This window comes from Microcaecilia unicolor, chromosome 9 (assembly GCF_901765095.1).
Source record: "Microcaecilia unicolor chromosome 9, aMicUni1.1, whole genome shotgun sequence".
Taxonomy (NCBI): Eukaryota; Metazoa; Chordata; class Amphibia; order Gymnophiona; family Siphonopidae; genus Microcaecilia; species Microcaecilia unicolor.
The window spans coordinates 205,254,309-205,267,549 of NC_044039.1; the positions used below are offsets into that span (position 1 = coordinate 205,254,309).

Here is a 13,241-nt window from a genome sequence, read left to right on the forward strand (position 1 = left end):
CTACCAAGGGGTGTAGTTATCAACATGGCTAATGTTAGTTAAGATGTGCAATTTTACTGTTAATTCCAGTTATTAGTAACTAGGTCCATAGGAGCCAACTTTTCAAAATTATTGGGGGTGCTAAGCCCAATGGAAATGACCCCTCCCTAGACACATACAAGGAATTTTCTCAATATTGGGGGTGCTCAAGCACCCATAGTACCCACAGAGTCGGCTCCAATGACTTGGTCTCATCTCAGAAAATGGATCCAGTGTTACAATAGCACAAGTTAGTGCTAAAATAGCATGTCTTAAAGGTAGCCCACATTGATAACTTTGCCCCTTAGTGTGAAGACTTTCAGTCTCTGGTAACCAGAGCTGATATTGTGATGTCATAATGCCTCATTCCACCAATGCCTAAGAGCCAACCTCATCAGTGATGTCACAATGGCTTGATTGTCCTATACTTGGCTCACTTTTATTACATATAGCAGTGATTTAAATTTCCAGAGACATTTCCTTTTCTTTAATTAAGGGGGAAGTTATCAACATGGCTCATGTTATTTTACTGTTAACCCCAGTTATTAGTACCTAGGTCTCACTGCATAAAATGGGGCCTGTGTTAAAATAGCACAAGTCAGTGGAAAAACAAATCTGTTTTAATGGTAGCCCATGTTGATAATTACATCCTCAAGTTGATATTTTACAACATACACATTTGTCAGCACTTACATGCCTGACATTTTACAAACCTATAAGTGGATATGCTGCTAATTAACAACAGAGTTTGTAATCTTTATTTATATACAATTTGGAAAAGGAAATTAGCAACAGGGGATGAAAAGAAACAATGCCATTCAAATTCCATTGAGGCTCCTTGTAAGCAAATCACTTAACCCTCCATTGCTTCAGGCACAAACATACCCCCTCCCCCCTTTTACAAAGCTGCGCTAGCGACTTCTGGTGCGGTAGTGCTGACGCCGCCCATTCAAAGTGAATGAATGGGCTGTGTCGGCATTACCGCATTTGGCAGTTGCTAGTGTGACTTTGTAAAAGGGGAGTTAGATTGTAAGCTCTCCAGGGACAGAAAAATACCCACTGTGCCTGACTGTACCTCATTGTCTTCCATTTTATTGGCATTATTTATCATCAACTGCATCACCTTGACATACAAGGACAAATCAATATTCTTGTTGTAGTTCATTTTCTGAATTTAATATTCCTTCAATCACTGTAATATCAAAGCTTTTGTCAACAATGAAACTGACTACAGCTCTTCATGACCCATTGCCTTCTACTATATTGAAGCGTCTTGACAGTTTTGTCTTACTTTATTTACACCACATGTTTGGTGCCAGTCTTACTGACCTCGGCCTGGATTCTGGCTTCGCCTGGATTGCCGCCTGACCTGACCTCTGCCTGGATTCTGACTTTGCCTGGATTGTCACCTGACCTGACCCCTGCCGAGGACCCCTGACTTGTACCCTAGTCTGGAGTCGCTCCATGCTCCGCTCTGCCAGACCCAGCCCTAGCCAGATTTCTCAGCATTTCCGATTATCTGATGGAGAACTCTCCAAGCCCTATTGGCCACCTGTAACAAGGGCTCAACCCAAGGGGAACAATGGTCGGTTCAGGTGAAGACTCTGGGGCACGTCAGCCGCCTGTCACCGATACCTGGTGGCGGTACAAAGGATCACCTCTATTCTAGAAGTGACAAAGCGTGACAATTGGCCACTGCTGGAAGCAGGATACTGGGCTAGATGAACCATTGGTCTGACCCAGAATAGCTATTCTCATCTTATGTTATCTTATGTACATAGAATCAATTTTTAAATTCTGACTCTTGTGCATCATATCTATCATAGTGGTTCTCCATTGTTCCTTTCATGATTTCTTATACCTTATTTAACATCATGTACTTTAAGGTCATTATCCCAAAATAAGCTCATTAGGCACAATTCAATAGATGGCACCCGAAGTTCTAAGCAAAGGCGGGAGAGGGGAGATAAGATAGAGACGTTTAAATACCTACGTGGCATAAATGTACAGGAAGTGAGTCTCTTTCTTCTGAAAGGAAGCTCTGGAATGAGGGGGTCATAGGATGAAGGTGAAAGGGGAGAGATTCAGAAGTAACCTGAGGAATTACTTCTTCATGGCAAGGGTGGTGAATTCATGGAATGGCCTCCAAGTGGAGGAGGTGGAGACAAAAACTGTATCTGAATTTAAGAAAGCTTGAGGCAAATACATGGGATGTCTAAAGGAGTGAAAGGGAGAGTAGATGGCATGGATGGGCAGACTGTATAGGTCCTATGGTCTTTATCTGCCTTCATTTTTCCCTGTTGCTATAGGTTCTCAAAGAACCCTAATTAGCAGGAAAATAATAACTTAAATGTATCATTTAGAAGCAGTTAACAACAGAAGCCCTCATAATAACAGAGCTGTCCCTTCTTCCTTGCAAGACTTGTAAATATCACTTTACTTTCAAAGTTGAGGATTCTGACCGCAGATACCCTGAGGTGAGTCCCCTGCTGGTGGTTCTTTTCTGGGGTCTCGGAGCTTTTTCCTTCCCAGTCTCCAAAGACATTTTTTTATCCACTCAAGAACAAACCGTTTTATGTTGGAACTCTTCTGGTACGTCAACTACTTTGGCAGCTGTAATCGCCATGTGCTACCACATTATCTCCACTCATGTCTTTACTATCTTTTTTAATCCTGGATTTTAAGTGTTACATTTGTGGTTTATGTTACTGTTGAAATTTGGTCAAGAACATTTGTGACTGAGGTTGAACTTTTTCATAACTTTATATACCGCAATCTCCAACCCATGTCAAGTGTCCTTGGATTTCTGTGTTTTCACAATCTGAACCCTGTGGGACCACTTCTTCGCAGCTTCTCTCCTCTTCTTGAACTTCTTTCTCCCTCCCTTCCCTGATTTCTCTTGCAGCCATATTGGTATCCATGAGACTAACTGCTTTTTCACTTCTCTTCCCATGGATTACTCCTCCTGGCACTGACCATGATCAATCATAGTCTTTCTTTGGCCACTGTCCCCTCCCTTTGGAAGAAAGCTTTGGCCCACCCCATTCTCAAAAAGACAATGCTCAATCCTGCTATTCCGGCAAATTTTCCTATTGCTATTATTTTACTGTAATTTGTCTACTTCCTTCCAGGTGTTGTATTACTGTTTTTAATATACTAATACATTGTTATGAATGTGTATAATCTGGTTTTATTTATTTTTTCAAATATCAGTGTTTTAAATTTGTTTTTAAGATATGCTTTTATATATTAATGTATGGATAAGAGTTTTTTTTATATATTAATATATTTATGAGTGTTTTTAATGGTTTTTAAAGTACATGGGTTTCTAATTTGATTTTATTATTATTGTTACCATAGAGCCCCTGTGGGTGAAACACAGTCTATGTCGGGCAATGACTTTAGAATAAAGTTTTGAACCATATCATTGACTGATCTGCTTTGTTTGTTTCCATGTTGGATTTTGCGGATCATTTGCCTATCTGTTTTTTGGGACCCCCATTAAAAACTGCTCCAAGGACCTGCATACTGCTGTGATGGAGCTGGGTATGACATTTGAGGCTGGCACAGAGCCTGGAAAAAAATGTTTTTTACATTTTTTGGGGTGAGAGGGGGTTTGTCACCATTGGGGGAGTAAGGGGAGTTCATCCCCGATTCCCTCCGGTGGTCATCTGGTCAGTTCGGGCACCTTTTCAAGGCTTGGACGTGAAAATAAAATGGGCCAAGTAAAGACGGCCAAATGCTCATCAGGGACGCCCTTCTTTTTTCCATTATCAACCGAGGATGCCCATCTCTTAATCATGCCCCAGTCCCACCTTCGGTACGGTGCCGACATGCTGCTGTGAACTTTGGTCGTCCCTTGTGACGGAATACAGTTGAGGACACCCAAAATCGGCTTTCGATTATGCTGATTTGGGCGACCCTGAGAGAAGGACGCCCATCTCCCGATTTGTGTCGGAAGATGGGCGCCCTTCTCTTTCGAAAATTCACCTATAGGTCATTTATTTCAGACGCCATAGAACGCAGAGAAGTTCAACTTGTGTACTATACGGGGACTCCTGAGGCAGGCCCTCGCGGGCAAAACACGAATCGTGTTGAGTCCATTGCACATATTTTTGAATAAAACTTCTGATGTGAACTCTTTGAGTCCATTAAACGTTTTTTCTACGTCATCCTTTGTGTCACCTTCGCTGTGTTTGCCTGGTTCTGAAAAGACCATGACCTATCTGAACCTAGTCTGAACTCTGCTCTACTTGATCTTCCTAGCCCAGCAGTAACTAACTTTTGGTATTTTGGAGTCATTTTAGAGCCCCAACTATCTTTTCAGAGACAGATTTCCAAAGTTGTCAAACTTGGTTTTGCAACTCTGTGTAGACTCCACTACTTATGTAGTTTCCTTGATTTTCCTGCTTCTCATATGCTCATTTGTGCATTTCTGATCTCTCGCTTAGACTATTGCAACTCAATTTAGGCAGGTATTATTGGCACCTAACTCAAACGTCTCCAAACCTTAAAGAATTCAGCTACTAGGTCTCTCCGTAGGACCTGTAAACATGGCCACATCACTCCTCTTTTTATTTGCCTTCACTGGCTTCCTGTTAAATTCCGTATTTCTTTTAAGATCCTATGCTTGACACATAAAGCCTACCATTTGGGAGTTCCATCATGTTTATCTTCCCTGACGATTCTGTACAGTCTTACATAGTCTTGAGAGCCTTGGATTCCCATCACTTAGTTCTTCCAAATCCAAAACACGCACATTATGAATTCACTGGGCATTTGGCATTTTTCTTCTTGGCACCTAAACTCTTTAATGATCGTACCCCTTCCATTCACAGTAAATAATCATTTAAGAGATTCAAAGTATAATTAAGATGCACTTTTTAACCAGGCTTTTCGCACCTAGGTGCTGGGTTCGGTCATTTGACCAAGAGTTGGTTATACAAATTACAAATTTATACTTGCTCTTGTATGGTTTTTGAATTCTGTCCTATTTTATTTAGCGTTCCTTTCTCTAGCTGATTTCTTTTAGATTGTACAGTACTTAGACCTGCTTGTCAGATTATTGCTGCTCATAGACTAAGCAGGACATATTCTCCACTTATCTGATGTCACCTATATCCTTGGACTACCATATTGCAATGTTTGACTAGTGGGGGGGGGGGGGGGGGTTCTTAATTCTGAGTCAAAGCCACTTTCTGAGAATGGACAGTGAACCACAGAAGAATAATCCCATTCAGTTGGGACAATGAATTACTAAAGCACTTGACGATGGTGCTTCCTGGCACTTACCCTGGTGGCACTAGTTGTTGGGATCTTCAGAAGGCAAATCATCAGTCTTAAACTGGAATCTAAAGAGCACTGTGGAAGAAGGAACAAGACAACAGGAAATATTCAGTTCTCTGATTTTCAGACACGCAAATGGACTTGAGAAGTAATACATCAAGACTGAATTTTTGAACTAACTTATTCTTCCCTGGGCATGTGTAGAGAGGTTCTGCCCAATAACATACGGTGTACTCTCCATATGGAATGAGTTTATTTTTTATTTTATTTTTGTTACATTTGTACCCCGCGCTTTCCCACTCATGGCAGGCTCAGTGCAGCTTACATGGGGCAATGGAGGGTTAAGTGACTTGCCCAGAGTCACAAGGAGCTGCCTGTGCCTGAAGTGGGAATCGAACCCAGTTCTCCAGGACCAGAGTCCACCACCCTAACCACTAGGCCACTCCTCCTACTATTTGAGATTCTACATGGAATGTTGCTAGTGGAATAGCAACATTCCATGTAGAATCTCCAATAGTATCTATTTTATTTTTGTTACATTTGTACCTCGCGCTTTCCCACTCATGGCAGGCTCAATGCGGCTTACATGGGGCAATGGAGAGTTAAGTGACTTGCCCAGAGTCACAAGGAGCTGCCTGTGCTGGGAATCGAACTCAGTTCCTCAGGACCAAAGTCCACCACCCTAACCACTAGGCCACTCCTCCACTGTTGCTACTATTTGAGATTCTACATGGAATGTTGCTATTCCACTAGCAACATTCCACGTAGAAGTCGGCCCTTGCAGATCACCAATGTGGCCGCGCAGGCTTCTGCTTCTGTGAGTCTGACGTCCTGCACTTACGTGCAGGACGTCAGACTCACAGAAACAGAAACCTGCGCAGCCTTCTAGATGGAATGTTGCTAGAGGAATAGCAACATTCCATGTAGAATCTCCAATAGTAGCAACATTCCATGTAGTATCTCCAATAGTATCTATTTTATTTTTGTTACATTTGTACCCTGCGCTTTCCCACTCATGGCAGGCTCAATGCGGCTTACATGAGGCAATGGAGGGTTAAGTGACTTGCCCAGAGTCACAAGGAGCTGCCTGTGCCTGAAGTGGGAATCAAACTCAGTTCCTCAGTTCCCCAGGACCAAAGTCCACCACCCTAACCGTTAGCCACTCCTCCCTTCCATGCTCCCTCCTCCCTCCTTCCTTGCCACTCCTAGTTACTTATAAATTAATCCACAGGGTCTAAGCACATATCTCTCTCAGATCTGGAGTGGCCTATATAACAAATTTTACAAAAGGAAATACTCAAGAGAGAAGCTGGCAGTATGTTTCTGGCTGAAAATACACATAATACCTTACATCTATTTATTTATTTATTGAGAATCTTTATATCCCACAGCAGGGGCGTAGCCAGCCTTCCGTGGGAGAGGGGTCCGAGCCCGGGGGGAGGGGGGCACATTTTAGCCCTCCCCCCGGCGCCGCCCCCCTCCCCCTCCCGCCGCGAACCCGCCGCCGCTGCAGCCTACCTTTACTTTTGCTGGCGGGGGATCCCACTCCCCGCCAGCTGACGTCTTCTTCTTAGTCGCTTCCCGCTCTTCAATTTGTTTGCTGACGTCCTGCACGTTGTACGTGCAGGACGTCAGACTCAGAGAACAGAACTGTTCTCTGAGTCTGACGTCCTGCACGTATAATTACGTGCAGGACGTCAGCAAACAAATTGAAGTGCAGGAAGGACTGAGAAGACGTCGGCTGGCGGGGAATGGGATCCCCCGCCAGCAAAAGTAAAGGTAGGCGGCGGCGGGGGCGGGTTCGCCGGGAGGGGGGTCCTGGGGTGAATCTGCGGGGGCCCCGGCCCCCTCAGGCCCCACGTAGCTACGCCACTGTCCCACAGATTCCCACCACGGCGGGCTCTATGTGGCTAACAACATTTATGAAAAGAACATCATACCAATTCAGGGCGGAACAGAGAATAAGGAACATCTTGGGAGGGGAGCACACAACAGGAGTTACAAACGAGGGCAGGGAGGAAGTTAAATAACAGAAGAATATGAGTGACTACAAAGATAAGTCTTAAGGGACTTCTTGAACAGATTGTGGTCGGTGGTCTCCTTGAATGTAGATGGAAGAGCATTCCAGTAACGAGGACTCACAAAGCAGAAGGAGGAGGTGAAGAGCAATTTGTATCACATTCACATTAGAAGTAGACATTTAGGAGGTCATTTTATAAAGCGACACCTGAGTGGTAAAGTATGTACCAATTTGGCAGCGTTTTAGTTATTAACGTGCAGATTTAGCCTTATAAGCACATTAATGGCATCATACAATATTGCTAAATGTTCTATATGGCTAGACCTTGTCAATTGATTAAACCAAAGTACAAACACATGCAAGATGAAATCAAAGCAAGGGGCCCTTTTACAAAGGCGCACTGAAAAATGGCTTGCGGTAGTGTAGACGTGGGTTTTGAGCGCACGCCAGTCCATTTTTTAGCGCACCTGTAAAAAAGGCCTCTTTTTTGCCGAAAATGGACGTGCGGCAAAATCAAAATTGCCACGCGTCCATTTTGGGTCTGAGACCTTACCGCCAGCCATAGACCTAGTGGTAAAGAATCTGGGTGGTAATGACCTACGTGCATCAAATTCCACTTGGCGAGCGTCTGTTACGCGCGTCCGAAAATAAAAAAAAATATTTTTCAGACGCACGTATTGGACGAGCGCCAAAAATGAAATTACCGCAAGAGCCACACAGTAGTCGGGCGGTAACTCCATTTTGGTGCGCGTTGGGCGGCACAGAGGGTTATGCAGCTTAGTAAAAGGGGCCCCAAGTTTCCTAGCGTCACCCTGACTCTATTCTATATAAAAACAATAGGAGGAAAAGACTTCTGAAACTCAACATACAAATATATTGTTTTAGACTAGTGTCTACCAACTGAGCTTCTTCCTCATTTGTCAGAAAAACCACCCATAGTGAAGCTAAGTTGCCTTTGTGCATTATTGCATTTTGAAGTCTCCAGGGGCGTAGCCAGGCACTCAAATTTGGGTGGGCCTGGGACCAAGATGGGTGGACAGACGAACCCTGCCTCATCCCACAAGTGATTTAGTCTCTCCTTCTCTCACCTGCATATGGTCTCTCAAACATCCCCCCTCTCCCGCATACCTTGTAAATAGCAGATTTTCACCGGCAGCGAGCAGCAACTAATACACACTGCTCATGTTGGCCCCACAGCCTTCCCACTGATGCAACTTCCTGTTTCCGCATAGGTGGGAATACGTCAGAGGGAAGGCTGTGGGGCCGGTGCGAGCAGTATGTATCAGTTGCTGCTTGCTGCAGGCGAGGTCTGCTATTTACAAGGTATGCAGGAGGGACAGATGTTGGGAGTTTTCAGCTGGTGGGGCTTGGGAATCCCTACCAGCCACAGGGCCTGAACCCAAAATGGTTGGGCCTGGGCCCATCCAGGCCCACCCGGCTACGCCACTGGAACTCTCTATATCATTGAACTACCTATGAATATTTGTAATTTGTACAGTAATGAACTGAACCTTGCATAGTAATGCACTGAATTTTAGGGGAAATGTATTGTCAAATTGAGAGGTCTTTCTGACTAATGAAGGTACTCAATAGAAATAGAATAAAATAAAACAGAAAAGAAAATAAGATGATACCATTTTTATTGGATTAACTTAATACAATCTGACTAATGAGGAAGCAGCTCAGTTGGCAGACACTAGTGTAAAACAATATATATGTAAGCTGAGCTTCTGAAGTCTTTTCCTCCCATTGTTATAATTATATAAAATTAGTCACGGTGACTCTAGGAAAGTTGGTTTGATTTCAGCTTGCACATATTTGTACTCGTACCACACAGACCAGTGCAAAAGTACACACATCAACGTGAAGGCACATACTATGAGGGTGGGCAGATGCAAGAGCACAGTTTGGGCCACAACATGGGTGTGGGCACACAATTCATCACAATTCAACCCTAATAAATACACTTCCATAACCACACCAAACCTCACCCTTCCCATATCGGAAACCTTGAAAGTCACCATTGACCGAAATCTTACATTGGAAAGTCATGTGAAGAATACCACTAAGAAAATGTTCCATTCAATCTGGAAACTTAAGAGTGTTAAACCTCTATTCCCAAGAGATATATTTCGCAGCCTGGTGCAGTCAATGGTGTTAAGTCACTTAGACTATTGCAATACTCTATACGCTGGCTGTAAAGACCAAATCATCAAGAGACTTCAGACAGCCCAGAATACTGCAGCCAGACTCATATTTGGTAAAGCAAAATATGAAAGTGCCACACCCCTTAGAGAGAAACTGCACAGTCTCCCAATCAAGGAACGCATTATGTTCAAGATCTGTACCTTGATTCACAAAATCATTCATGGAGATGCTCCAGTCTATATGTCAGACCTCATAGATCTACCACTCAGGAACTCCAAAATATCATCTCGCACATTCCTAAATCTCCACTTCCAAAGCTGTAAAGGACTAAAATACAAACTGACACATGCATCCAGTTTTTGTTATATAGGCACGCAGCTATGGAATGCACGACCAACTGCTATGAAAAAAATGCACGATCTAATCAACTTTCGGAAATCCTTGAAGACCCACCTCTTTAACAAAACATACCATAATGAGCCATCATCTGAACTTTAGTTACAGTACCATTTTCATCTGTTATTCCATTAATGCTCTCTCCATACATGTTACTTTTATACACTATATTTCCCATGTTTCATTATAAATACTAATTGTATATGTTTATTCAGTCATGGTGATACCATGACAGAGCAATGAAAGCCACATAGAGCCTGCAAATATGTGGGAATATGTGGGATACAAATGCAATAAATAAATAAATAAATAAAGTACATGCATAGATTATGAACTACTATAATTTAGGCATGAACATTTATAAAAACTCTAGGACTGGTGTATAAATCCACACCAGCAATGTAGGCAGGTATTAGGTGAATAATGCTAAAATGCCTATTGCATTCTGTTATAAAATTACCCTCTATGTGTTACCAAGAAATAACTCAAGTTTGTAGAGAATGAACATGAATGAAAGACGTTGCAAATCTTTATTTTCAACCTCAGAGCAAAAAACAAAACACAAAATAGAACTGAGATCTTCTACTGAGGATCTTTCGTACCTAATGGCTATAAAAGAATCATTCTAAATGTATTTATATGAAGGTATGTTTGCTATTAACAGTCTATTGATAGGAAGCTTTGTTATACTAAATTTAATTTTATGAGGGTGTTTAGAAGGCAACTTTTGTTAAAATGCTGAAAACAATGGTCCCATTATCTGTAAAATTCAAACTAATGAATTAATCAGGCAATGTGCTGCAATTCATACTGTAGAGTCACAAAAGAGTTATTACTATTATTATTAAACACTGCTATATCTACTATGACAACACCTAAATCCATCTATCAGACAAGAATTGGGCATTACATGTGGAGGGGCATAATCGTAGGATGTCCCAGTGAAGGGGCGGGGAAATATTATCAAAACAAGATGGGCGTCCATCTTTAGTTTCGATAATACGGTCGGGGACGCCCAAATCTTGAAATTTAGGTCGTCCCTAGACTTGGTTGTTTCTGATTTTCGGCGATAATGGAAACTAAGGACGCCCATCTCAGAAACAACCAAATCCAAGCCCTTTGGTTGTGGGAGGAGCCAGCATTCGTAGTGCACTGGTCCCCCTGACATGCCAGGACACCAACCGGGCACCTTAGGGGGCACTGCAGTGGACTTCAGAAAAAGCTCCCAGCTACATAGCTTCCTTACCTTGTGTGTTGAGCCCCCCACCAAAAAAAAAAACCCAAAACCCACTACCCACAACTACCCACTACCATAGCCCTTACAGGTGAAGGGGGGAACCTAGATGTGGGTATAGTGGGTTTCTGGTGGGTTTTGGAGGGCTCACATTTACCACCACAAGTGTAACAGGTAGGGGGGATGGGCCTGGGTCTGCCTGCCTGAACTGCACTGCACCCACTAAAAATTGCTCCAGGGACCTGTATACTGCTGTGATGGAGCTGGGTATGACATTTGAGGCTGGCAAAAAATATTTTTAAAGCTTTTTTTTGGGTGGGAGGGGGTTGGTGACCACTGGGGGAGTAAGGGGAGGTCATCCCCAATTCCCTCTGGTGGTCATCTGTTCAGTTCGGGCACCTTTTTGAGGCTTGGTCGCAAGAAAAAATGGACCAAGTAAAGTCAACCAAGAGCTCGTCAGGGACGCCCTTCTTTTTTCCATTATCAGCCAAGGATGCCCATGTGTTAAGCACGCCCCAGTCCCGCCTTTGCTATGCTTCTGACATGCCCCTGGGAACTTTGGTCGTCCCCGCGACGGAAAGCAGTTGAAGGCGCCCAAAATCGGCTTTCGATTATGCCGATTTGGGTGACCCTGGGAGAAGGACGTTCATCTCCCGATTTGTGTCGAAAGATGGGCGCCCTTCTCTTTCGAAAATAAGCATGAAAGTATAACTAGATAATGCATAATGATGAATTACATTGTCAGCTAGATAATCAAGGGCTTTTAAATCGACATTGTGTTCACATCCAGTACCTTCAGTGGTAAAACACAAGGCAACTTGGCAAAGAATGTTTGGAACTGGTTGCAGATAGTGGTCCAGAGGTTACTAGGAGAATCCATTGGCAAAGCCTCCATAAAAGTGGCGATGTTTTCCAAACAGCGTAGCATGGCACCCCCCGTTGGCAAGTTCTTTTTGTTATTTAGCCCCTAAAAAAGAATGATCTCTTTATATCACTGCACACCATTAAACAAATACACTTTTCAAATGCTTTGCAGACTCAGGACTATTCTGTGGCTTCACCTCACCCTCATGAATGTGAAAATGGAGAAAATGATTTATTGCCCATTTGGTGCATGAAATTTATGAAGCAGAATATATGAGTGTCTAATAGCATAACAGATGGGATATTCCATGGCAAGGGCATCCAAAAATATGATCCACCCCAAATGTGATCCTTCGAGACTGAATTAGGACCACCCCAGGAGTAAAAGCACTGCTTAAAGATGTAGCCTACTGGTTAGAAGAGCAGATGGGGAGCCAGGGTTCAAATTCAGCTTCTCCCACTGAGCTCCTTGTGACCTTAGGCAAGTCACTTAATCCTCTATTACCCAAGCTACAAACAAAACGTCATTCACTAATGACTCATTAATATGCATTAATGCAGAGCTTCTCAACCCTCTCCTGGAGGCAGACCTAGCCAGTCGGGGTTTCAGGATCACCACAATGAATATACATGAGGTAGATATGCATATAACGGACCTTGGCTATATGCAGATTTGGGCTTCTGTTAAATGTACTATTTTATCACAGATCCATTTTATGCAGTGAGAACTGAGGCTCATTTTCAAAGTACTTAGCCTTACAAAGTTACATAGGTTACTGTATCTAGTCTGACTGTGGGCAAGACGTGCATTAAGGTGATATCACCTTTCTGCTTGATGACAGAGAAAAGATCTAGTGACACCACCAATCTTAAGATTCAACCAGCCATAACATAATGTAACATAGAGGGGCATAATCGAACGGGGCCAGCCATCTATATGGGCGGCCATCTTCAAGGCCAGCCCCGTAATGCGGCGTCCCGACCGTATTATCGAAACAAGATGGCTGGCCATCTTTCGTTTTGATAATATGGTCGGAGCCGACCAAATCTCAACATTTGGGCCGGCTTTAGAGATGGCCGGCTTTGGTTTTCGACGATAATGGAAACTAATGGCGGCCATCTCAAGCCCGGCCAAATCCAAGCCCTTTGGTCGTGGGAGGAGCCAGCATGTGTAGTGCACTGGTCCCCCTGACATGCCAGGACACCAACCGGGCACCCTAGGGGGCACTGCAGTGGACTTCAAAAATAGCTCCCAGGTGCATACCTCCCTTACCT

At 43.4% G+C, this 13,241-nt stretch overlaps 1 protein-coding gene across 1 annotated transcript in view; it reads right to left on the reverse strand.

Moving 5' to 3' along the window:
• The window catches only part of LOC115477106 (protein unc-79 homolog), a 186,710-nt gene that overhangs the window by 74,018 nt on the left and 99,451 nt on the right, over positions 1-13,241 (reverse strand). The window contains 2 exon segments of the mRNA XM_030213720.1: positions 5,311-5,379; positions 11,896-12,069. Of these exon segments, the coding sequence (XP_030069580.1) occupies positions 5,311-5,379; positions 11,896-12,069 (243 nt within the window).